The 27,276-nt window shown below is 46.1% G+C and overlaps 1 protein-coding gene and 1 long non-coding RNA gene across 2 annotated transcripts in view; one reads left to right on the top strand and one right to left on the bottom strand.

Moving 5' to 3' along the window:
* LOC138773116 (uncharacterized) overlaps window positions 1-27,276 on the top strand; it is a 201,354-nt gene that overhangs the window by 65,409 nt on the left and 108,669 nt on the right. The window lies entirely within an intron of this gene.
* On the bottom strand, window positions 688-22,188 carry PCMTD2 (protein-L-isoaspartate (D-aspartate) O-methyltransferase domain containing 2). The gene is made up of 6 exons (XM_069954093.1): window positions 21,940-22,188; window positions 18,704-19,032; window positions 16,838-16,940; window positions 16,387-16,558; window positions 14,822-14,945; window positions 688-3,490 (listed from the first exon to the last, which is right to left on the bottom strand). Exons 2-6 carry the CDS (start codon window positions 19,008-19,010, stop codon window positions 3,105-3,107), a joined length of 1,092 nt encoding a protein of 363 aa, XP_069810194.1. The 5' UTR covers window positions 19,011-19,032; window positions 21,940-22,188; the 3' UTR covers window positions 688-3,104.

Below are 27,276 nucleotides of genomic sequence, written 5' to 3'. Positions count from 1 at the left end.
ATTATCCTGCATCTTTGGATATGGATGATTCAAAGTGTACCTGTCAATTAAAGGGAACCAATCACGCCAAAAATCCATTTTAAGATAAGGAAACGTGCTGGCACATCACCCAGCACGTTTCCCAAACATCCCCCTGTAACCTCCGTGCCCCGCTCCATCAGTCAGTTATCTTACTTTGAAGAAGTCCCGCGCTGTATGTAAATTTCTGGCAAGTAGTCACGGTGGGCGGAATTAGTCAAGGTGGGCAGAATCAGTCACAGGTCCTGGGCATCTGTAATAGCTGTAATCACGCCCAGAGGGGCGTGATTGAGAGGTCTGCCTTCCATCCATGTGACCCGGCGTCTTGCGTTTCACGTCGGCGGCGCGCTGACATCATCCGCATGCCGTGAGCTCTGAAACAGCTAAAGTTGTGCGCTACTGTACTGATAAAGCTGTGTGCTATTATACTGACATGGCTATAACTGTTTTGGAGCTCACTGCATCGTGAACTAGGATTTCAGAGTTCAGACAGCTCAGGCTGTTGCATACAGGCTGCCTATGGGCCGTATATACACGACATGGGAATGCAGCCTAAATTATTTTCCTAGCGCATATAAGTGTTGGACAACGCTTTTCACTGCAACCCAAGCAAAAAAACTCACGCACACTTTAAGCTGCCCGAGATATTAAAAATAGACACAAGCAGACAAACTTATGAAAACATTTATTATTAAAGACTACATAAATATACAGACAGAAAAATAAATCCATCTTAACACAATACATAAGGATGCACTGAAGTAACATCCTTTACCAACAGCACTTATACAGTAACAGATACAGTGAGAGGAAAAAATCATGGAAATAACTCAGCCCAAAGAGCAAAGCAGAAGATGGGAGATCCAAAACCCACCCTGACGTCACACGCTGCTCTTCTCCACTGCCCGCCATTACTGAAAGGATGTGTGGTTCACCACAGGAGTCCACAGTTCGGGCCGTATATACTGGAAAGTGATATTGTAGCCATACCAACCAATGAGAATGAGTACAATATAATACTAGTGTCAAAAGTCACTGAAGTTGTTCCATCAGCAATTCCATGATTTCTCGTTTCTTCTCTTTTTTTAAACATGGCTCCCAAGATGCCAAAGGTTTGGCTTATGTAGAGTTTATTCTTCTCATAAAATCTTTATTTTATACAAGGGTTTGGCTTAAAGTGCAAACATGAGCAAAGTCTTCTCCACTTCTAGATGCTTATCAGGTCCCTTCTACCCAATGCCACGTATTACATGATTTCCTGTGCACAAATTATAGATATCCTCCTCACAAAGCCTCTGCCAGACATATAGCCCTGAACCGTGCCATCTCTCATAGTATCCAGAGTCATTCAAACCATAGAAACTAACTTTACTGCTCTGCCTTGATGCATAACAGGCTGCATTGTACAGTCCACTCTATTAAGCCATGCACTTTGGCTCCATCTTATGGTTACATCTAGGTACAGCAGGCAGCACTGATCTGTCAACAATGTGCGATTTAGTTTCATTTGCTGCATTTTCCTTGTTCAATATTATTATTATTTTTTTTCTTTTTGCAAATACAGACATACAGGAGACTCCGGATGAGATCGGACATTTGCACATTTAACTTGGTTTAAGATCAGTTTAAGGCTATGTTCTTACACAGTATTTTGGTCAGTATTTTGCAACCAAAACCAGGAGAGGATTGAAAAGACTTTGTTCACACACTGTTGAAATTGAGTAGATGGCCGTCATTTAATGGCAAATAATTGCAGCTATTTTAAAACAACAGACGTTGTTGATAAAACCTGTTATAGCAGCCATCCACTAAATTTCAACAACGTGTCAACATAGCCGTCCTGCGTTTTCAATCCATTCCTGGTTTTGGTTGCTAAATACTGATCAAAAATACTGTGTGGGAACATAGCCTAAAAGAATCCAGGATTAGAAAAACAGCCGCTTTCTACTAGGAACAGTGCCACTCTGGTCTTCAGTTTGTTTCGTATTGGAACTGTGTTACCACACACATCCTGAACACAGGGGTGGTGTCGTTCTTAAAGGGGAGCGATTGTCTAATCCTGAATAACCCTTCAACCACTAGTATTACTCCAATCCAAGCCCCAACTTGTGGCTCTCCAACAGCTGCCAAACTACAACTCTCAGCATGCCCTGACAACCAAAGCCCATCACTTTATTACAGAGTCCCCCAGCCTGTGGCTGATTTAAAACTCCCACCATGTCCTGACAGCTGTAGCTGAGTTGTCGCTTTGCATCAGCTGGAGAGCCCCAGGTCAAGGTTCACAGCTCCAGGTGGAGATACAAAACAGTTATAGACACCAAGGGTTCAACATGGCATTGAATAGGGCATATATGCTGCCTTTATGGTAGCTTGGTCTATCCAGCATTATCAGAAGATAGACAGAGGTAAAAACATGGAAGCTGTAGGCATATCCAGGGATGGATATATGCCTGTCCTTACATGTAGGTCCAGTATAGAGCAAGATCTCACATGCAAAACGATGCATAGTTTACATTGAGACAGCCCTGTAAAGCTAGAACCAAAAATTTCCATCATGCTTACCTTAAATTACAAGTTTCTTATTTCTGTTCAAGTTTTTTTTTTTTTTTTTTAAATCCAAAAAAAGGGTGCAATATGACTAAAAGGGATGCCTTATTACTGCAGCCTATGTATCAGTCAAGGGCTCCACCAATGCAGAATGCAATACAAGGTGGATTTCCCTGCACAGGAAGTCTTTTAGTAGTAACTTGAAGAATCCATAGTCTAGTAGCTCAATAATCAATGCTGCCTATAAGTCACTAATGAGAGTCTAAGCGGCAGGTACGTCAGTGGACCACGTGTTTAAAGGGCCACTTTGCTGGATGAAGCGCCAAAGGTTCTTCTAGAGAAGTCAAATCCGAATGGAAGAAACAGACGACCTTTTGGACTCTTGGTTGATTGAGCAATACAAAATTATTGGCCACAGAGCTGGAGAAACAATAGTCAGAAAAGGCAAAGAGATCAGCCATACCAGCCATCTTTCCCATAGGCCAGTTAGTTTATAGGGAAAATGGCACACTCCAAAGACTACCATATTCTCCTGGGGATTATTTCTCCCGGTAGTAGAGCAGATAGTACTTAAGAGGATCTGGAAGTGGCAGGCTCAGGATCTTCTCACGGAGATAGTTAACAGGAGGCTCTGGCTTGGTGTCATTAACCACTTGTTCATCTTCCTCTCTGGGATCTTCCTCCACGTCGTCGCAGTTGTTGTTGTCGTCAAAGGGGTTGGGGATACGGCTGGCAAATACTTCTTTGTCCAGGAAGACCACAGTCTCCAGACGGCGTCGGTGCAGTCGTCTACGCTTCAGGCAGAGTGGGTGTTTTAGGACCCTTACCCTTCCCCTGCTGGAGGCCTCCTGTTTGATGGCCTTTTTTATACATCTCCTGATGGCGATGCGAGACAGGTCTTGCAACGTGCGCACATTTGGAAGAGCTAAGGGGGGAAAAACAGGATTAATTTCAGAATATATATCAGTAATACAGGTATATAATGTTTCCAGTATGGCAGATTCTATATGGCTGGGTAAATCTTAAAGCATCACTGTCGTAATAACTTTCAAAATCTAAAAACAGTAGATGTGATAAAAAAAAAAAAAAAAAAGTAAATTACAAATTTGCTTTAAGTTATCATGCTTTAAAACAAAGCTATACTTGAAATCCAATCTATCAGAATATTCCAAATATATACTTTAGGAACCACTGCTATTTATAAACAGGATGTAGTGCAGCTGTATATAACAGCCTTGCTTATTATAGTTATGCTGGTAAATATGGTTTCTCTCCTGCAAATTGTGGTGTCGGTCTGCCCTCTAGTGGTAGAAATACAGCACTGTCCCCATCATATTGTTAATAAATACTGACTACTAACAACTTAGAGTACTTACAATTGAGACAAACTTCTGGCATGTTAGAAGTTTGTATTGGTAGGGGTTCAGGGGCCAAGATAACCCCGCCCCCCCCCCTCTATTGCTAGAGTGAAGGTGGCACATGCTTGGCGCCTACATCTCTACTCTAAACAGCTATAACAAACAATATACTAAATTATAATGGAACTTCTGGCATTTCTGTAAACAGGGAGACCCATAGACTTTAATTGTAGCCGTGTGCAGATTGTTATAGCTGTTAAAGTGTCACTGTCAGGACTTTTGATTTCTGCAAAAAAAAAAAGTCCAGGCGATTTTAAGACACTTTGTAACTAGGTTTATTAGCTGAAAAATGCATTTTTATCATGAAAAAGCAGTTTGAAGCTCTCCCCCCTGTCTTCATTGTTCTCTATGGAGAGAGCTAAATAAAAGACCAAAACAGGACAAAGAGTTAATCTACAAATACCTCACCCTTTATCTCCTCTGACAGTCAGCACTGACCTCTCTGAGCTCTGAATACTCTGTCACCCAGCTCTGTGCCTGTAATCCTCTGTTATCTGCTTTCTGCTTTTGGCTAACTCCCTCCTCCCCCCTCCCCTTTCCCTAGACCAGACTGGGTAGGTCTGATGCAACAAGTCACAATTTCCTGATTTTTTGCAGTGGATGGAAAAGAGGAGGAGGGGGGACCTGGGAAAAGGCTTTTTAAATGCCGATAATGGCATATTTGGCTAATAAACCCAATTACAAAGTTACTTAAAATCGCCTGTACTATTGATTTCTGCAAAAAAAAAAAAAAACACACAACAGTGACTCTTTAAGGGTGGAGATGAAGGGGCACAGCATATCCATGCCCTTCAATGCATTTCCAGTGAAAGTCTCAACACCTAGACCCCCACTAATATAAACTATATAGTTTGTCTAAATGAGTGATACTCTTTAAAAAGGATTGCCTAGGGGGCAGAAAACCATTTCTTCTGTTTCTCAGAGCTCCCCTTACACTCCTCAGCATGTCTCCAAGGTATACTATCCCAGAAAGAAGAAGGAAAGGGGCAGGTGCAAATCTGCAATTATCACGTACAGGTGAAACCGCCGCCGCATGTGATGCCAATAGCTGTGTAATGTTGCAGCGACATTGTGCTGCTATTGGGCATCACATGGTACTGTGATTTCGCCCACATATGATAATCACAACTTTGTACCTGCTTTTGTCTTGAAGAGAATCCCTTTAAGTGGTAGGCTGCATAATGCAATGTAAAATTACTAAAACAGTCCATGGGGTCGAGCGCTTTAGCATGTTAAGGCAATTTTATTAAAAATGAACAAAAATCAAAAAACAATACTGGGGCACTTTTGTTATAGTGTTAGGTAAGGGCACACAGAGTATCAGTCAGTATTTTTATTGAAGGAAAAAAAAAAAACTGGAAATGATACAGAAAAACTAGCATTCTGCACTTTTAACTGCATTGTGGTAAAAAGGGAATGCCCGATGAAAAAAATATGTATAAATTATGGGGACAAATAATATAATAATAATAATAATAATAATAATAATAATAATAATAATAATAATAATAATAATAATAATAGGAACATACAATTGACACAGAAGAGAAGAAGAGCAGTGGTTTTAAGTTACCCCTTTAACTTCTTAAGGACTCATGATTTAAAAGGTACGTCATGGCATCGCTAAAGGGTGACAGAGGGTACCTCTCTGTACTGCGCCGCATAGAAACAGAGTGTAAGAGAACATGAGGGGGGTAGGGAGAGAAAGGGGGTGTTGAAGCCCTCTAGCTTAGAAAAGTAAAATAAAACCGTAATCGGAGCACAGACATAGTGACAGGTTCACCACAGGGCTAACAGTGTCAAGCCAATGCCCCCCCCCCACCCCATGGTAAAATAAAACACATTAAAAAAAAAAAAAAATTTTACAGCGCAAAGTGTTACTTTTTTGTTTATGCAGTACATTTTATGGAAACATTATGTATGTTGATTAACCCCTTTGTGCTGCAGCTAGTTTGGGCCTTAATGACCAGGCTAATTTTTCAAAATCTGACCTGTCTCATTTTATGCTCTCATAGCTCAGTGATGCTTTAACGTATGCTAGCGATTCTGAGATTGTTTTTTCGTGACATATGGCACTTTATGTTAGTGGCAAAATTTGGTCACTACTTTGTGTGTTTTTTGTGAAAAACATCAAAATATCATGAAAAATTTAAAAAATTTGCATTTTATGAACTTTGAAATTCTCTGCTTCTAAAAAAAGAAAGTCGTAGCACATAAATTAGTTACTAAGTCACATTACCAATATGTCTTCTTTATTCTGGCATAATTTGGTAAACATATTTTACTTTTTTAGGGTGTTATGGGGCTTAGAAATTTATCAGCAAATTATCACATTTTCGTGAAACTGATTTTTGTAGGGACCAGTTCTTTTTTTAAATGGATTTAGAAGTCTGGTATCCTGAAAACCCCCATAGGTGACCCCATTTTGGAAACTACACACCTTAAAGAATTAATCTAGGGGTATAATGAGCATTTTAACCCTACAGGGGCTGGAGGAAAGTATTCACAATTAGGCAGTAAAAAAATTGAAAATTTAAATTTTCCAATAATATATACGTTTAGATTAAAGTTTCTCATTTTCAAAAGGAATATGAGACAAAAAGCACCCCAAAATTTGTAATGCAGGTTCTCTTGAGTACAACAGTACCCCATATGTGGGCGTAAACCACTGTATGGGCACACAGCCGGGCTCAGAAGGAAGGGAGCGCCAATTAGCTTTTCCAATGCAGATTTTGCTGAAGAAGTTTCTGAGCGCCAGGTGCGTTTGTAGTGCCCCTGTAGTGTCAGCAGAGAGAAAACCCCCCATAAGTCACCCCATTTTGGAAAGTACACCCCTCAAAGAATTCATCTTGGTGTGTGGTGACCATTTTGAACCCACAGGTATTACAGGAAAGTATTTAAAAGAAGACAGTAAAAATGAAAAACTTGAATTCTTCCAATAATATGTTCGTTTAGTTTGAAATTTCTCAATTTCACGAGGAACAAGAGGAAAAAAGTACCCCAAAATTTGTAACGCAGGTTCTCCTGAGTACAATGGTACCCCATATGTGGGCGTAAACCACTGCATGGGCACACAGGAGGGCTCAAAAGGGAAGGAGCGCCAATTAGCTTTTTCAATGCAGATTTTGCTGAAGAAGTTTCTGAGCGCCAGGTGCGTTTGCAGCGCCCCTGTAGTGCTAGCGGAGTAAAATCTCGCCATAAGTCACTCCATTTTGGAAAGTGCACCCCTCATAGAATTTATTTTGGGGTGTGGTGAGCATTTTGACCCCACAGGTATTTGAGGAAAGTATTCAAAAGTAGACAGTAAAAATGAAAAACTCGAATTTTTCCAATAATATGTTCCTTTAGTTTGAAATTTCTCAATTTCACGAGGAACAGGAGAGAAATGTCACCCCAATATATGTAAAGCAGGTTCTCCTGAGTAGAACGGTACCCCATATGTGGGCATAAACCAATGCATGGGCACACAGCCGGGCTCAGAAGGGAAGGAGCGCCAATTAGCATTTTCAGTGCAGATTTTTCTGAAGAAGTTTCTGAGCGCCAGGTGCGTTTGCTGAGCCCCTGTAGTGTCAGCAGAATAGAACCCCCCCAAAAGTCACCACATCTTGGAAAGAGCACACCTCAAAGAATTCATCTTGGGGTGTGGTGACCATTTTTACCCCACAGGTATTAGAGGAAAGTATTCAAAATTGGCCAGTAAAAATGAAAAACTCGAATTTATCCAATAATATGTTGGTTTAGTTTGAAATTTCTCAATTTGACGAGGAACAGGAGAGAAAACGTACCCCAAAATCTGTAACGCAGGTTCTCCTGAGTACAACGGTACCCCATATGTGGGCATAAACCACTGTATGGGCACACAGCAGGGCTCAGAAGGGAAGGAGCGCCGATTTACAGGAGCAAAACCGCAGCTAGTAATGGTTATTAGAATAGCGCAGTTACTAAAATAAGATAAAAAAAATTAGATTACAGGTAATGTGGGGTGGTTACGGGCAACCAGGGGTGGTTATGGGCAACCTGAGGTGGTTACAGGTAATCTGGGGTGGTTACGGACAACATGGGGTGGTCACGGGCAACCTGCTGTGGTTACAGGCAACGTGGGGTGGTTACAGGCAACGCGGGGTGGTTACGGGCAACGTGTGGTGGTCACGGGCAACCTGCTGTGGTTACGGCAACGTGGGGTGGTTACAGGCAACGTGGGGTGGTTACAGGCAACGTGGGCTGGTAACGGGCAACGTGGGCTGGTAACGGGCAACCTGCTGTGCTTACAGACAATCTGGGATGGTTACGGGAAACGTGGGGTGGTTACGGGCAACCTGCAGTGCTTACAGACAATCTGGGGTGGATACGGGCAACGTGGGGTGGTTACGGGCAACCTGCAATGCTTACAGACAATCTGGGGTGGTTACAGGCAACGTTGGCTGGTTACGGGCAACCTGCAGTGCTCACAGACAATCTGAGGTGGATACGGGCAACGTGGGGTGGTTACGCGCAACCTGCAGTGCTTACTGACAATCTGGGGTGGTTACGGGCAACGTGGGGTGGTTACGGGCAATGTGGGGTGGTTACGGATAAACTGAAGTTCTTATAGGCAATCTGGGGTGGGTACCTGTAATCTGACATGGGCATTGGCAATCTGGTAATCTGGAGGGGGTCATTGGCAATTTGGGGTGGTCAGAGGCAAGGTGCGGTGGTCAGAGGCAAGGTGCGGTGGTCAGAGGCGACGTGCGGTGGTCAGAGGCGACGTGCGGTGGTCAGAGGCGACGTGCGGTGGTCAGAGGCGACGTGCGGTGGTCAGAGGCGACGTGCGGTGGTCAGAGGCGACGTGCGGTGGTCAGAGGCATCGTGGCGTGGTCAGAGGCATCGTGGCGTGGTCAGAGGCATCGTGGCGTGGTCAGAGGCATCGTGGCGTGGTCAGAGGCAACGCGCAGTGGTTACGTGCAATCTGGGGGGGTTACAAGTAATCTGGCATGATTACGGGGAACCTGGAGGGGTTATGTGCAACCTGGAAGGGTTACAGACAATCTGGGATTGTTACTGATAAACTGAAGTGCTTATAGGTAATCTGGGGTGGGTACATGTAATTTGGGGTGGTTACGGGCAATCTGGAGGGGGTCACTGGCAACGTGCGGTGGTTACGGGCAACGTGCGGTGGTTACGGGCAACGTGCGGTGGTTACGGGCAACGTGCGGTGGTTACGGGCAACGTGCGGTGGTTACGGGCAACGTGCGGTGGTTACGGGCAACGTGCGGTGGTTACGGGCAACGTGCGGTGGTTACGGGCAACGTGCGGTGGTTACGGGCAACGTGCGGTGGTTACGGGTAATCTGGGGAGGGGTTAGGGGTAATTTGGGAGTAAACTGCAATTATTACTATAATAAAAAGTGTGTGTTTTATTTTTTTGTATGTTTGTCACTTTTTGTACTTTAAATATTCATTTTCACTGTATTACTATGATTACTGTGATATTTTCTATCTCAGTAATCATAGTTTAGTGACAGAGACCAAATTGGTCTCTGTCACTTTAAATTTTCAGAGTTGGCTGGTTGTGAAGCGCATGCGCACTTCATAACCAGCCAGGACGTCGAGGAGGAAGGAGCTCCGTCGATCCGGTGAGTATATGGGGAAGGGGGGGGTGACTGGGGGACGGGGGTGACAGGGGGGGTGGGGGGCGACTTGGGGGGTGGGGGGACATCACTTTTTATCCCCTGTCACCAATCATTCATGGTGACAGGGGATAAAAAGTGCCTGGAGCACATGGCACAAGCGATCAGCGGTATATAGTATATACCGCTGATCGCTTGTACCGGGACCCCACAGGGGGGTCCCCGATGACTGCCCCATTCTCTCCGCTACCTCCGGTGGCGGAGAGCATGGGGCTTTCATTCATTTTAACCTTTTAATCGCTGTGAACCGACGTTAGTCGGTTCACAGCGATAGCGGCGGCCATCTTGTAAATGATGGCCGCCGGGGGAGGGGGGTTAGTTATCGGGGCACTAGGGGGGCTGATCTGAGGTCTGGGGGATACTTATTTCATCTCCCCCCGCCGTAGATTCACGGCGGGGGGAGATGAAAGGTGGCGGCGGCACCGGTACTCTCATTTACCGACGGTCGCCGCTATAACGTTAATAGCGGCGATCGTCGGTAAGGGGGGGGGGCCGGGACGGACCTCACACACTGCCCCAACCCCTCAGCTACCTCCGGTAGCCGGGGGGATGGGGTGGGGGCCGTCCCGGCCCCGCAGCCTTATTCTCTGCCATCGCCGTAAAAAGCTGATGGCAGCAGAATAAGGCCCATTAGTGACCGCCGTAGAAAGCCGTATCGGCGGTCACTAAGGGGTTAAGTATGTTGTTGCAATGTAAAACTGGTGTCGCAAAAAACAAGACCTCATAAGGGTCTGTAGGAGAAATGCAAAATGCAAGTGGTATGGCCTTTTAAATATGGGGGGAGAGAAAAAAAAAAAGTGCAAACACGAAGATTCACTTGGTCAAGGGTTACAAATAATGACCAAAACACTGTCTAAGTACTAACCAAAATTAAAACATACTAGCTGTATGTGAACAGCAAAAAAAAAAAAGAAGAATAAAAAAAAAGTTACACCAGGTAGAGCAAAGTGAGAATATCCTTAAAGGGGTTGTCTGGGATTTTTCAATAAACTAGCATTGTATTGAACTCTGTGGATGCTGTATATTCTATATATACTTCTATTTTTTATTTGGAGTGCTTATTGTGTTCTCAGGCTCAGTCACATGATCACTCTGCCTGTGTTTCCTTTACTTCCTGTGATGTCACGTTCCCTTTCTGTTTCCTGTTCCTGCCAGTGAGTCATCAGGTGGGTGGAGTTATGCATCACATTGATTTAGCCACACCCCTAACATCTAACTAACATCTGAGCCCAGAAGAAACTGCAGCAGTAAAGACAGCATGACATGGAGGAGGAGACCAGGAGCAGATAGCTGTGTTGTGGGGGGCATAGAGGTTAGCCATGTTGCTTTGTAGTGTTAGGGTCCTGGGAAAACCGCTGCATGTAGCTGCTGTTACTATTGTACTGTAAAGATGTACAGTGTTAGGGCAGTGCTGCTGCTGTGTGATATGGAGAGGAGAGAGGAGACTTCACCTCATGTCAGTCACCATTCTATCTATTTCTTGCTGAAGTAAACTTGTAAAACAATCCTGGCTTATTGAAACTCCACCACCACCTGTAGGATGGCTACTGTAGTGTATATGTAATCCAGGACTACACCTCCTAACATGTACATGTGTGCTGGGGTTTGCAGTCCTACATCAGATCAAAGATTAAAAAAAAAAAAAAAAAAAAAAAAAAGTTTATTTAACCCCTTAGGGACCAAGCCTGTTTAGGCCTTAATGACCAGGCTCATTTTTTAAAATCTCACCTGTCTCACTTTATGCGCTTATAGCTCAGTGATGCTTTAACGTATGCTAGCGATTCGGAGATTGTTTTTTCTTAACATATGGTACTTTCGGTTAGTGGCAAAATTTGGTCACTGTCCTTGTGTGTTTTTTGTGAAAAACATCAAAATATAATGAAAAATTAGAAAAAAGGCACATGACAAAAATTAGTTAGTAAGTCACATTATGAATATGTCCTCTTTATTCTGGCTTCCTTTCGTAAACATATTTCACTGTTTTAGGGTGTTACTGGGCTTAGAAATGTATCAGCAAATTATCAAATTTTTATGAAATTTCCAAAACTGATTTTTTTAGGGACCAGTTCTTTTTTTGAGTTGATTTAGGAGGCTTGTATACTGGAAACCCCCATAAGTGACCCCATTTTGGAAACTAGACACCTTAAAGAATTAATCTAGGGTTATAATGAGCATTTTAACCCTACAGGGGCTGGAGGAAAGTATTCACAATTAGGCTGGAAAAAATGGAAAATAGAAATTTTCCAATAATATATTTGTTAAGATTAAAGTATCTCATTTTCATAATAAACATGAGAGAAAATGCACCCCAAATTTTGTAACGCAGGTTCTCCTGAGTAAAATGGTACCCCATATGTGGGCGTAAACCACTGTATGGGCACACAGTGGGGCTCAGAAGGGAAGGAGCGCCAATTAGCATTTCCAGTTCAGATTTTGCTGAAGAAGTTTCTGAGCGCCAGGTGCGTTTGCAGAGCCCCTGTAGTGCCAGCAGAATAAACCCCCCCAAAAGTCACCCCATTTAGGAAAGTGCACCCCTCAAAGAATACATCTTGGGGTGTGGTGACCATTTTGACCCCACAGGTATTAGAGGAAAGTATTCAAAAGAAGACAGTAAAAATGAAAAAAAAATAGAATTTTTCCAATAACATGTTTGTTTAGTTTGAAATTTCTCAATTTCACTAGGAACAGGGGAGAAAACTCACCCCAATATATGTAACCCAGGTTCTCCTGAGTAGAACTATACCCCATATGTGGGCATAAACCACTGTGTGGGCACACAGCAGGCCTCAGAAGGAAGGGAGCGCCAAGCATTTTCAGTGCATGATTTTTCTGAAAAAGTTTCTGAGCGCCAGGTTGGAGGAAAGTATTCAAAACTAGACCGTAAATTTAATTTTTTATGTGGGCATAAACCACTGAATGGGCACACAGCGGGGCTCAGAAGGGAAGGAGTGTCATTTTAGTTACAGGCAATATGTGGGTGTTTACTGGTTATCTGGGGAGGTAACAGACAATCTGGTGGGGTTATGGGCAATCTGGGGTGGTTACGAGCAGTCCGTGCCAATCTGGGGTGGTGATGGGCAATCTTGGAGTGTTTACTGGCTATCTGGGGGTGTTCACGGGCAATCTGGGGTGGTGACGGGCAATCCGGGCTGGTTACAAGTAATCCAGGGCACTTGACTTTGGTGGCAGGCGTAAAAAAGTGCCGGCACCATTTGGAACAAGCGATCAGTGGTATATAGTATATACCGCTGATCACTTGTACTGGGACCACACCAGGTGGTCACCGATCATTGCCCCATGCTCACCACCTCCGGTGGTGGAGAGAATGAAGCTTTGATCATTTTTAGGAATCCATCACTGTGAACAGAGTCTGTTCACAGTGATGGCGGCGGCCATCTTGGATCAGATGGCCGCCCTGGGAGGGGAGGGTCAGTGACCAGGTCACTAGGGTTAATTCTGGGGATGGAGGGGACATGTTCTCATCTCCTCTCACTGTGGATTCACGGTGAGAAGAGATGAAAGCGTTCAGCTGCGCTGGCAATGTCTGTTACTGGTGGCTGCCGTTATACTGATAATAACGGCGATCGCCGGTGAGGGGACTTGCCGGGACTGCCCCCACACTCTGCCCCAACCCCTCAGCTACCTCCGATAGCGGAGAGGAGGGGGCTGCGGACATTACTGGCACCGCTGCACTATTCTGCACCATCGCCATAAAGAGCTGATGGCAGCAGTATAGAGCCCATTAGTATAGAGCCCATTAGTGATCGCGGTAAAAATCCGTATCGGCGGTCACTAATAACATAATACATGTATTCTCTGGGTCACTACGGTTACGGCGATACCACATTTGTGTAGGTTTTTTTTAACTATTACCGCAATAGAAACTATCTTCCTAGCAAAAACCCACAAAAACTGTCGCCGCATTGCAAGATCCATAGCGTTCTCATCTTTTGCGCGACAGAGCTGGTTTTGGGCTTATTTTTTGCAGGAAGATCTGTAGTTTCTATTGATACCAAGTTTTATATGTATATGACTTTTTGATCTCTTTTATGACATTTTCTAAAGTGGATTGATAAAAAACAGTACCAGAATAGCTGTATTTTATTTTATTTTTTTACAGCGTGTGTCGTGCGATATAATTATTGATATAGTTTTATAGATTGGGTCGTTACAGACGCAACGATACCAAATATGTATAGGATTTGTGTTTTTGATCACTTTTATGTCACGTTTTATTGGGTATGGGGAATGTAATGCATCTTTATTATTGGGGGGGGCTGTGTTGTGTTTGGTGCACATTTTTTTTTCACTTTTTTTTACTTTTACACTAGTGTACATTACTGTACAATAGTGTAAAATACTTAGATCACTGATACAATACATTGCAGTACCTGATGTACTGCAATGTATTGTATCATACCTCATGCTGACAGGCAATAGCCACGGCCACCCCTGTCAGCATCAGGCATCTCCATGGTGACCCCGGGGACCTTCATTAGGACCCCGGGATCACCATGGAGACATTGGAGGACCGGACGGCGCCGCGGGACATCGCAATCACGTAATCACCGGGACCAGTTAGATGCCACTGTCATGGTTTGACAGCGGCATTTAAACGGGTTAAACTGCCCAGAGCGGAGAATCCTCCGCTCCGGGCAGTTACAGGAGGGTGTCAGCGGTCACACTGACCGCTGATCACCCGTCCTACAGCCGCCGCCGGCCGGTAATTTATTCCGATGCGCCCGCCGTTAAAAGGCGTACGCATCGGAATAAAGCCCATTAGTGGCCGCCGTGAAAAGGCAGCATAGCGGTCACTAAGGGGTTAATAATAAATAATTGGCAGACACTGAGCCACATGCTGCTTAAAGACACCTGTAGGAAGACAGACATTTCCTGCCTATGAGTAGAGTAGGTGGGGCTAGAGCCATGATGTCACTGCTGACCCCAGTGCCCTGGAAGCAAAAAAGCAGCGACAGAGGATGATGCCCTGGGACACAGAGGTGGTTAGAGAAAACAACTGAGGGAAAGGGACAGATTTCACATAAGAAAAAAAATGTTGTACAACCTCTTTAATTTGCAGCTTAGCCATGAACTATGTGGCTGCACTACCTCTACAGAAGTGAAAACACTTTTCTTCCCTTTATGCAAGAAATCACCATGCCATTGCACTTACGCAGGTGGAGCGGGTGTCTTTTTCCATTCTCTGTTTTACTTGGTTGCACTAGAGGAGCGAATGATACAGCCAGGATTTTCCTTGTTTCCCAGGTTGTTGGGCCTGTGCGGGTTATCTTTGTAAGCTGACAGAAAAGGGGAGAAAATTTTTCTTAGACATCAATCCTTATAAACCAAGGTCATAAACCCCCATCAATAAATATTCTCTATAGCAGGGATGGGAAACCTTTGACCCTCCACCCAAAGTTTTGCTAAGCATGATGGGAATTGTCCTTCCCCACTGAGGAATATTGACGGCCCTGTCCCTATTGTGTGTACAGTTATATTATATGTGGTTATGAAAGTGTTTTACACTACAGACTGTCATGTGTATTCCACCCGCTATACCTTAGCTTGTCCACACATCATAAACTCTGGGCAGTTTATTGAGGGTCTCTGGTCAGGAAACACTAGGCCTGGTTTATTAAGGGTCTCAGGAAACCTGGAGTTCTTATCTACTTCAAAGAATGGATAGACCCACTCAAGCACAAAACCCCCAACCATAGGACAATGGTTCAATTACAGGACATATGCAATGAGGTGTCCCTGGTCCTTCCCTATCATCACCTTATCAGCCAATCAGGGACAACTCATTATCCTAATCACCTGATGGGCAGCTCTGAAATCTAAGCTGAATTTAGATGGTATAAAATATGGCGGTAACAGCAAAACCGGGTGGCAGTGGAGGGGGTCAGTCTGACTGAGCTGCGATCCATGATTTCCCCTACCCCCTGAGAGGGCAACGACTATTTAAGTCTTAGATAGTTTCTGCTTATTTCTCCCTTTTATTTTATACTCTTATTGCATGTATGTATGTATGTATGTATGTAATGTTATTTTACCTTTATTCTTGTAAGCACTGGACCTTTTGTCTATTAAAACTTTAATAAGTTTGGTCCTTGTATGCTCTAAGAATCCAGAGCCTTTGGATGTTGTGTGTTAACCCGGTGAGTGGTGTTGTAGGTTGACAGTGTCCTTTCACACTTAATTTGAAGGGTGGTGGCAGCATGTGTGTTGAGGTGCGAGTTATGGTCAATTTGCCACCTGAAGGGAAGGTGAGGGCAAGATTGAGTAAGTGGAAATAGATTAACCCCTTGCAGTGGCATCCACGTCCCGTGCTAGCAAGTGTGTACATGACACCCACTATGTGCTGTCAGTGTATGCAATGCAATTTCCCCACTTCCTGCATAAACTGACACAACTGCAAGAGGCATCTACTGAATCTCATATACACATCTATATGGTTTCATAGGTGCAAAATTCTTTGATTTTTTTTTTTTTTTTTATTATTATTATATCTTCATAGCTGTTGTCTCAGTTTCTCCTCTTAAAGCCTACATTCAGAGTATAAACTGTATGTTATAATCTTCCCCTAGTGAGGGCTGCAGTTGACCATGGTTCACTAGTCCAACCCGTCCCTCTCAGTCAGACACTTTTTCCCTATCCACAGCTCACTGGAAAAAAAACCCTTTAACCAGTGCAGAATTTACATTAACCTGTCAAATGACATAAGTTCTATGGGGGTACCTTCTCTTCAAGGGGCATCACGAGGATCCCTCCAACTTTCAGCAGGTTCTTCATATATTCCTCATGTTCTTTCTGTACTCCGGCTCCACAGTACACACGATCATAAGCCGAGGATTCCAGAGAGATTTCCAGACAGTTCCCAGCCACAAAGTTTGGCTCACAAAAGTCAAACCTTGAGGGGAAAACAAAAAAAGATCATATGAAGAGACAAGAATGTGAATATCAACAAAGACAAAATATTAAAGAAAAAAATAAAAAAAAAAGCTTTACTTCTGCTTCTAGGAAAGCTGGGTGGTAACTAAAATGGCCCCTTTGAGGCTCCCACAGAGGTTGTCATTCAGCTACAAGTAAGAGTGTTATTTCCACTTTATACAGATATTGGTAGCATATCTATATCCAGTACAACCTGTCCCATCCCAGAACCCCTCGAAGCCCCAGACAGCAGTCTTACTTGTCGAAGTAGTCGCTTGTGCGAACAAACTGATCCAACTTTTGCTTTGCGTATTCAATGACGTCTGGGTGAAGCTCAACTCCGTGGTTCACTCCAAAAGGTCCTGATGACAGAGATAAAGCTTAAAGCAAGCACCAGCCATACGGGGGAGGTAACACCTTGTATAAAAGGGGCATCAGACCAGTTCTAAATAAAACATATGTAAGAAATTCCATATAATAGGGGCTGAGGGAGAAGGACATTTCAAAAGGATTTATCAGTCAGGATGTAAACATGGGGTCTCATTCTTCCGATCAGTTGGGGTCCAAGTGTTCAGATCTGACCAATAAGGGAGAGACAGTGTGTTGTGCGTCTCTCTCCCCACTCTATGTAAGTGAAACAGCCCTATAGATTTACATTATGCAGCAGTCTCAGTCACGTTAAACAGTTAGGAGAGAAGATGATGAGCATGTCCCTGCTCCGACCCTGACTGATAAAAACTTTTGATGTGTCTCTATGACAGTGCCCTGATCCTCCCACACCTCCTCATGTATTAAGAGGTGGCGCTATGTAGTGATGAGAGCCATGTAAATATTCATGAGGGGTTGGGGCCTGATCAGTGCATTGAGGATCACAGTACCACCCTGAGTGCGCCAAATCACCTAATTTACATAGTAAAGGTATCTTCACACTGAGGAATAGGTGCGGAATTTCAAGCGAAATCCGTGTGAAATTAGCTGTGGACTCCGCTTCGAATTCTGCCCCCCAAACCACTTTAATCCAAGATCTGGCTTGGGGTCCGTTCGGCAAGTGATGCAGTTATTGTCCTAAAAAAAATAAAACTTTTAAACTTGCAGCCCTGTGCCCAATGGTCAGGGCATAGATTGTGTATGCATTAGGCTGGCACAACCTTGCTGTCCCTCCTCCCCACCCGCCTCATCATTAGGAATGCCACTGGAACATTTTCTCCTGTCTGAACATTGCACACAGGTGAGGAATGGGAGACAATCTGCCTGGAGCATTCCTAATGATGAGGAGGGCGGGGAGGAGGGACAGAGAGGTTGTGCCAGTCTAATGCACAGACACTCTAGGCCATGGTCATTGGGCACAGGGCTGCCAGTGTAAAAGTTTTTCTTTTTTTTTTTTTTTTTTTTTTAAGGAACAATTGGTTTTTTTGGGGGGGGGGGGGGGGGGGGGGGGTCGGATTGTGGGTACAGAGTCGCTTTGAGGCTAAATTTACACGTCCATTGTTCTGTCCGCAATTGAAACCAATGTTATTCAATGGCCCTGTTCACACGCCGCAATCCGTGCCGCAAAAAAAGGGACATGTTGTAATGTGGACCTTTTTTTTGCGGCAAGGATTGCTAGGGTAATGAAGTGTGAACATAGTGCTCCATGAAGCATGGAGCACTACAGATGCACATTTGTAGCGCGGGCCACGGCCGCGGACTGCACTACGGGTGAGTGAACATAGCCTAAGATAGGAAAACTGCCTACATTCTCAGTGTCCCCAAGCTGACTCTTGTACAGTAGCAATACTAAAGCACCCACAATGCCCTGAGAAGGTGACTGTTGCCAGACATGCTGGGAGCTGTAGTTCTGCCACAGCAGGAGAAACACGGGTTAGGTACTGTGTGTTTGCTGTAAGTAAATAAAAACAAATTCCACTAAGCTTATAATGGATTCCTTTAATTCCCTCTATTTTGACAATTATCCTGGACCCATATCGGATAGCTCTGACTTGCACTAACACATTGAAACAAACCCACAGCAGTGCACTGGTTTACATCTATAAGCTTTCGGCTAGAACATTGTTTCCATTCACCGACAGCAAACAGATCATGAAAACCTCATTAAACCTATAACCGCAATGCTGGCGTCACTCACCCAAGATGAGTCCCACCATGGTGCTGAGATATCCGGTGCCGCTGCCCAGGTTGAGGAAGGACAGGCCTGGATGTAACTCCAGCGCCTCCATGACCTCAGAGTATATACAGGGGGCAGACAGATGGATATTTCCATGCTTCCAGGCCAAGTCTTTATATGCAATCCCTTTATATTCATCTAGGTAGTAATCTGCACGGTCAATAGCACGGAAGGCCTGCTCCACCTCCTCGGAGCGGATGTACTGAGCCTCCTTTAGGTTGTCGATCAGGTCGTCGTTGTCCTCGCCGGCGCTCACAGCCCCTCCCATTTTGGCAAGTAACCTTACTCAGCTGTTTAAGGACAGAAGAAAAAAAAAAGCAGAACAGAGAATTTCAGCACTAGCATTATGCATTGGTCAAGAATACCCCGTCACCTTTATATTCTGCTGTGGAAACACTGAGGATCCCCAGCAAATTCTGCAAGGGTCAAATGTTACACACATAGGGGACAGTTAAAGGGGTACATAGGTTTATAAGTAACTTCTTTTTTAAAATCTCAAGCCTTTCAGTACTTATCAGTTGATGTATGTCCTGCAGAAAGTGGCAAATTCCATCCGGTCTGCCACCTCTGTTTGTGACAGACAGTTGCAAATCCCTAAAGAAAACCTCTCCTGCTCTGGGAAGTTCCAGTCACTGACAGAGTTGGCAGTGGAGAGCACCATATTAGGATGGGAAGAAAACACCACTCCCTGTAGGACATGCAGCAGCTGATAAGTACTGGAAGATTTGAGATTTCAAAAATAGAAGTCACAGACCTGACAGCAGCTGATTTGAAAACGTTTTCCCCTCTGATGTACCCCTTTAAAGACCTTATACAGACTTTAAAAAAAAAAAAAACAACACATGGCCGCTTCCACTCTTGTCCTCACGTTGCGTGCAGTTTGACAACCGTTGGATTTAATTTCAAGGAACTGAGCTGCATTACCACACAAACTAAGAACAATAGTAGTGCTGTTTCTGTAAGAAAGCAAACATGTTTTTTTAAAGGGGTTATCCAGCGCTACAAGAACATGGCCACTTTCCCCCTACTGTTGTCTCCAGTTTGGGTGGGGCTTTGAAACTCAGTTCCATTGAAGTAAATGGAGCTTAATTGCAAACCGCACCTGAACTGGATCCAACAATAGGGAAAAGTGGCCATGTTTTTGTAGCGCTGGATAACCCCTTTAACCCCCAGCAGTCGGAGCATACATCACCTCCTCCCCCTCCGGCTTGCTTCAGGGGTTCTCGGCAGCCGGTCTAGCTGAGCCAATCAGTGCGCTGCCCCGCTGTAGCCACTGTCAATCCTGCTGCGAGTATGTATTCTCATAGGGATGCACTGACACTGGATCCGCAGCGGATCGGGTGTGTGTGAAGGCACCCTAATATGCAGCATTACTGCTACACATGGCCGTACTCTTGTGGTCACGAGAAGCCAGCCTGAAGGCATGTTCACTCATGGCAGATTTGTTGTAAAAAGTTTTGCATAAAAAAAAAAAAAAAAACAAGTATTTCAAATAGATAGGACGGCTACAAATCTGCTGCGTGTGAATTCATCCCAAGGCTACGTTCACACATTGTTTAAGAGGGTCTAAAATGTTCTGCTTTTTTTGTGTGCTTTCCTTTCCCTTTTGTTTTTGTCACAATACCCGGGGGCGTATAGACCCCAGACGCCAAGCTCGGCCCCAGGCTGATCACAATCCATTCCCCACAATCACAACACTACAAAGCTTTATTATTATGCAGAAAACACCGCAACCAATTTGTTCTGAAAGAAGAGACAAACCAACTTGACTAGAAACCCTCCTACCGCTTTGTATACACAGCTATGCCTTGCAAGGAAGGGGGAGGGGGTGTTAGGCTGCACATTGTTTATTTGTAGTCACATTAGTTTGCATGGGAGCTGTGAAAACATAACTGCAAACAGTCCTACTAGTGACCACAACCTATGGCTCTCCGGCAGATGCAAATTTACATCACGACATCAATGCGCCCCCTACAGGACACTAGGTGAATAACAATAACAAATCTAGCAGAGAAGCATGAGCTCGTCCCGCACTGTGCAGCGCTGGCCCATAGTGCGCCCCCTGCAGGACACTGAGAATGAGACAGAATACAAGTACTGGAGCGGTATAGACCTACAACATGCAGTGAATGATAAAGTGCCCCCTGCAGGACACACATTGCATAACAGAGAGGACAGTATAGGGATCACTATACAACATCCCATATGTGCCCCCTGCAGGACAGTATAGGGATCCCTGTACAACATCCCATATGTGCCCCCTGCAGGACAGTATAGGGATCCCTGTACAACATCCCATATGTGCCCCCTGCAGGACAGTATAGGGATCCCTGTAGAACATCCCATATGTGCCCCCTGCAGGACAGTATAGGGGTCACTATAGAACATCCCATATGTGCCCCCTGCAGGACAGTATAGGGATCACTATACAATATCCCATATGTGCCCCCTGCAGGACAGTATAGGGATCCCTGTACAACATCCCATATGTGCCCCCTGCAGGACAGTATAGGGATCCCTGTACAACATCCCACATGTGCCCCCTGCAGGACAGTATAGGGATCCCTCCATATGTGCCCCCTGCAGGACAGTATAGGGATCCCTGTAGAACATCCCATATGTGCCCCCTGCAGGACAGTATAGGGATCACTATACAATATCCCATATGTGCCCCCTGCAGGACAGTATAGGGATCCCTGTACAACATCCCATATGTGCCCCCTGCAGGACAGTATAGGGATCCCCGTACAACATCCCATATGTGCCCCCTGCAGGACAGTATAGGGATCCCTCCATATGTGCCCCCTGCAGGACAGTATAGGGATCCCTCCATATGTGCCCCCTGCAGGACAGTATAGGGATCACTATAGAATATCCCACATGTGCCCCCTGCAGGACAGTATAGGGATCACTATACAATATCCCACATGTGCCCCCTGCAGGACAGTATAGGGATCACTATACAATTTTCTTACAGGAGAAGCTGATTGGTGTTGCTGAGCCAGTGACGTCATACAGATCGCCCTCAGTAACAGTTATATGCAGCTGGAATGGGGAAGACGCTTCATTCAGCACCGGAGCAGCACGTTAGCGGTGTCTTGTGCTGTGCTATGGCGGCCAGAGTCTCTCTGTGAGGTGTTTGTCATGGAGAACCTTTACTATCAGCTCATAGTGCTGGGGGAGAAGCCTGGACTTACCTGTACCGGAGGAGGAGTGTGAGGAGGCGACTCCTCAGCCTTAGATGGCCAAACGGTCTGGTGTCCAGGAACTGGCTGTGGATGATGAAGAACGCCGTGTGGTGTCACATGATGATGGGGAGGAGCGACCTGGGAGGTGGGCTGGCTTTCCTGCAGGAAGAGGGGCAAGGGGCACTGAGGAGGCTGAGGAAACAGCGGCCATATTGGTAGATGCGAGTGTATCCTCTCCTTTCAGGTAGGATGTCAGCAGGAGGGGCGGGGCCTCCACCGGAAGTAGGAAGCAGTGAGCTGCTGCACCATTCAAAAGGAGAGGATACATTCTAGCATCTACCCATTCACTGTGCAGAAACAGAGGGAAGGAAGCACAGTAACATGGGGGAATACAGGGGGAGAGGACTGGTGTATGGGGTCTGTATACAGGGGGAGAGGACTGGTGTGTGGGGTCTGTATACAGGGGAGAGGACTGGTGTGTGGGGGGTCTGTATACAGGGGGAGAGGACTGGTGTGTGGGGTCTGTATACAGGGGGAGAGGACTGGTGTGTGGGGTCTGTATACAGGGGGAGAGGACTGGTGTGTAGGGTCTGTATACAGGGGGAGAGGACTGGTGTGTGGGGTCTGTATACAGGAGGAGAGGACTGGTGTGTGGGGTCTGTATACAGGGGGAGAGGACTGGTGTGTGGGGTCTGTACAGGGGGAGATGACTGGTGTGTGGGGTCTGTATACATGGGAGAGGACTGGTGTGTGGGGTCTGTATACAGGAGCAGAGGACTGTTGTGTGTGGGGTCTGTATACAGGGGGAGAGGACTGGTGTGTGGGGTCTGTACAGGGGGAGATGACTGGTGTGTGGGGTCTGTATACATGGGAGAGGACTGGTGTGTGTGGTCTGTATACAGGGGGAGAGGACTGGTGTGTGGGGTCTGTATACAGGGGGAGAGGACTGGTGTGTGGGGTCTGTATACAGGGGGAGAGGACGGGTGTGTGTGGGGGTTCTGTATATAGGGGGAGGACTGGTGTGTGGGGTCTGTATACAGGGGAGAGGACTGGTGTGTGGGGGGTCTGTATACAGGGGGAGAGGACTGGTGTGTGGGGTCTGTATACAGGGGGAGAGGACTGGTGTGTGGGGTCTGTATACAGGGGGAGAGGACTGGTGTGTAGGGTCTGTATACAGGGGGAGAGGACTGGTGTGTGGGGTCTGTATACAGGGGGAGAGGACTGGTGTGTGGGGTCTGTACAGGGGGAGATGACTGGTGTGTGGGGTCTGTATACATGGGAGAGGACTGGTGTGTGGGGTCTGTATACAGGAGCAGAGGACTGTTGTGTGTGGGGTCTGTATACAGGGGGGGTGGACTGGTGTGTGGGGTCTGTATACAGAGGAGAGGACTGGTGTGTGTGAGGTCTCTATATCCCCCTGTATACAGACCCCCCCCACACACACCAGTCCTCTCCCCCTGTATACAGACCCCCCCCCCCCCACACACACCAGTCTTCTCCCCCTGTATACAGACCCCCCCCACACACCAGTCCTCTCTCCCTGTATGCAGACCCCCCCCACACACCAGTCCTCCCCCTGTATACAGACCCCACACACACCAGTCCTTTCCCCCTGTATACAGACCCCACACACACCAGTCCTGTTTCCTGTATACAGACCCCGCACACCAGTCCTCCCCCTGTATACAGACCCCACACACACAAGTCCTCTTCCCCTGTATACAGACCCCTCACACCAGTCCTGTTCCCTGTACAGCAAAGGGTCCTATTACACCAAAGGATTATTGGCCGTACTCTGACGATTCCTGTCCGTTCCGTCTGATAATGATTTGTTGTAATAATCCATGATATTGGCTGATTGTGGTCTTCAAACTGGTTGAGAAATCCAGATCATGATAACGCTGCTGTCTACAAAGAACAATCTAGGGATTGTTCGGGCTGCCCGTCCTGCATCTGCCCGCGGTTCCCCTGCTCACTGTCTGTGCGTGTAGTAAAACAGACAACGAGTGGGAAACAAAGGGGAAGCGAGCACTGACCTAACACGTCACCGCTCTTTCACCTCTTATTCAGGCCGTGTAATATGGTCTGCTCAGTGAGAAGCTCAGGAGAGAGGATACGCTCAGAGGAGAAGATACACACTAGACATTTCAATACTGAACAGGCTAGACTGTATACCCTGCAGGGAGAAACTCAGAGAAAAAGGAACATTCTAGACCAGAGATGTCGGACACAGGCCCTCCAGCAGACTACAATTCCCATCATGCCTGGACAGGTAAGGCATGAAGGGAAATGTAGTTTATAACAGCTGAGGGCTGAAGTCTGCCACCTGTGCTCTAGACCATGGGTCTCCAAACTGCGTCCCTCCAGCTGTTGCAAAACCACAACTCCCATCATGCCTGGCCAGCTAAAGCTTTGGATTTGGCTGTCCAGGCATGATGGGAAATGTAGTTTTACAACAGCTGGAGGGCCGCAGTTTGGAGACCCATGCTCTAGACCTTTTATAACTGCACATTCTAGAATGTATGCCCTCTCAGAGGAGAGGATACACCGGGTAGAGAGTATACACTCCAGACATTTCAGTACAAAACATGCTAGAGTGTAAATTATAATGGAGAGATTTGCACAGCTGCTGTGTTTTCAACCCACTCCTGGTTTTGGTTGAAGAAAGACTGACCGAAATACTGTGTGTGAACATAACCCTAAATATGCTAGATTGTATATCCTGCAGTGAGAAACTCAAAGTAGAGGATACACTCAGAGGAGAGGATACATTATAGACACCTCAGTACTGAACATGCTAGAATGTATCCTCTCTTCTGAGTTTCTCACTATAGGGTATACATTCTAGCATGTTCAGTACTGAAATGACTAGAATGTATCCTCTCCTCTGAGTATATCCTCTCCTCTGAGAGGGTATATATTCAAGACATTTCAACTGAACATGCAAGAATGTATACCCTATAGTAGAGCTGGGCGATATGGCCAAAAAATAAAATCTCGATTTTTAAAAAATTTTGGACGATTCTCGATTTAAATCTCGACTTTTTTTCCTTTTTGCTAAATAAACAGAATAGTTTTGTCCTTGCAGCATCAGATACTATTTTAATGACATTTGAGACAACTGTATTGCTTCTCACTGTAACAGTGCTCCCCTGTAGTAGACAAGCCCCCTGTGTGCCATTCTGGGCCCCCATATAGTATAGGAGATCTTCTTTGTGTGTTTAGTAGTGGAGGTATAGTGGATAAGGGGTGTAGTAGTAGTAGTACAGGTAAAGATGAGGGGTGTAGTAGTACAGGTACAGATGAGGGCTGTAGTAGTACAGGTATAGATGAGGGGTGTAGTAGTAGTACAGGTATAGATGAGGGGTGTAGTAGTAGTACAGGTATAGATGAGGGGTGTAGTAGTAGTACAGGTATAGATGAGGGGTGTAGTAGTAGTACAGGTATAGATGAGGGGTGTAGTAGTAGTACAGGTATAGATGAGGGGTGTAGTAGTAGTACAGGTATAGATGAGGGGTGTAGTAGTAGTACAGGTATAGATGAGGGGTGTGGTAGTAGTACAGGTATAGATGAGGGGTGTGGTAGTAGTACAGGTATAGATGAGGGGTGTGGTAGTAGTACAGGTATAGATGAGGGGTGTGGTAGTAGTACAGGTATAGATGAGGGGTGTGGTAGTAGTACAGGTATAGATGAGGGGTGTGGTAGTAGTACAGGTATAGATGAGGGGTGTGGTAGTACAGGTATAGATGAGGGGTGTGGTAGTACAGGTATAGATGAGGGGTGTGGTAGTACAGGTACAGATGAGGGCTGTAGTAGTACAGGTATAGATGGGCAGCTAGGGGGGGATGGAGGGCGACTGGGGGTGACGGAGGGCGACTGAAGGAGGAGTGGGGGTGATGGAGGGCGACTGGGGGTGACTGAAGGGGGACTGGGGGTGATGGAGGGCGACTGGGGGTGACTGAAGGGGGACTGGGGGTGATGGAGGGCGACTGGGGGTGACTGAAGGGGGACTGGGGATGATGGAGGGCGACTGGGGGAGATGGAGGGGGGCTGGGGCAGCTGGGAATGATTGGAAAAAGGAGTACACATAGCCCTCCTCCCCTCACCCCGGCCACACATGCAGGTCCCGGTCTCTGCAGGAGGCTGCAGGGACTGTAGTGGTGATAGCGTCGCTGCCATTACTGGAGCTGTACAGCGGGATCAGGGGTGAATATCCTGCTGTACAGCTCCAGTAATGGCAGCGACGCTATCACCACTACAGTCCCTGCAGAGACCGGGACCTGCATGTGTGGCCGGTAGGGGAACGGAACGCTATGTGTACAGCTGGGGAAGGTCGGTCGCGGCTCTGGGGGACTGCCGACCGACCTGCACCTCGCCGCACTTCCCGCCCGCCCGGCACCTCCACGCAGCGCCGCCCCCTCACTTCCCGCCGGCCGTAACCTGCACCTCATGCCCGGCCGGCACCTCCACGCAGTGCTGCCCGCCCTCCATCTCCCGCCCGGCACCTGCACCTCCCGTCCGCCCGCCCGACTGACTCTCCGCGCTTCTCTGCCCTTCTCTGCCCGCAATGATTTTTTGTGAAAATCGAATTTACGATTTTCACAAAAAATCTAATCGATTCTAACCTTCTGGGCGAATTAATCGAATTAATTCGATTAATCGCCCAGCCCTACCCTATAGTGAGAAACTCAGAAGAGAGGATACACTCTAGGCATTTCACTATTAAACATGCTAGAATGTATCCCCTGCAGTGAGAAACTCAATGGAGAGGATACATTCTAGGCTCTACCGTTGCATTTTCACTCCTAACAGGACGCCGGGCAGAGGAAGAGAAGAGCAGTCACTGGTGCGAGAAGAGTGGTCAGTAACTCGGTGTTCTCCCTGGTCTTCCCCCTGAATGTTCTGTCCTGTTGCAGGATGGTAATGTAATGTCTGGTTTGGCTGCAGTTTTTAAGTTGCTGGCTGCCTCTGGTGATTCTGCTGTGGCTCCGGAGGTGAGCAGTGTTAAAATGGTTCTGCAAAATGCCTGGGTTAATCCTCCTGCCGAGAGGGAGATGCGCTGTTAGATCCTGTTATTGATACTGCCGCTACAGCGCCCTCTATTGGTGTATTGCTGAATGATTCTGGTGCTGGTGGTAGTGATGGTGCTCTGGGGACATCTAGTGGTGCAATTGTGAATAGACCTGGGGTGCCTGAAGTTTGTCTTAGGGTAGCTTCACACGTACCGGATCCGCAGTGGATTCCAAGCTGCAAATTTGCAACGAAATCCGCTGCGGATCCTGTAGTTTGAAGCTCTTTGGGGTCCCATACACGCAGCGGAATTTTCACTCAGCTGCCTGTATGGGA

This window comes from Dendropsophus ebraccatus, chromosome 14, assembly GCF_027789765.1.
Source record: "Dendropsophus ebraccatus isolate aDenEbr1 chromosome 14, aDenEbr1.pat, whole genome shotgun sequence".
In the NCBI taxonomy this organism is placed as follows: domain Eukaryota; kingdom Metazoa; phylum Chordata; class Amphibia; order Anura; family Hylidae; genus Dendropsophus; species Dendropsophus ebraccatus.
This window is presented reverse-complemented; position numbering and strand designations above follow the sequence as displayed.

Bases quoted from the DNA above. Each gene is read 5' to 3' on its own strand.
- PCMTD2 (XM_069954093.1), bottom strand. From the start codon at position 19,010: ATGGGAGGGGCTGTGAGCGCCGGCGAGGACAACGACGACCTGATCGAC. The intron at 14,946-16,386 runs GTACCCCCATAG...CTTTTCTGTCAG, and splicing joins TGATGCCCCTTGAAGAGAAG to CTTACAAAGATAACCCGCAC. The intron at 3,491-14,821 runs GTAAGTGCAATG...TTCCCCCCTTAG, and splicing joins AAGACACCCGCTCCACCTGC to CTCTTCCAAATGTGCGCACG.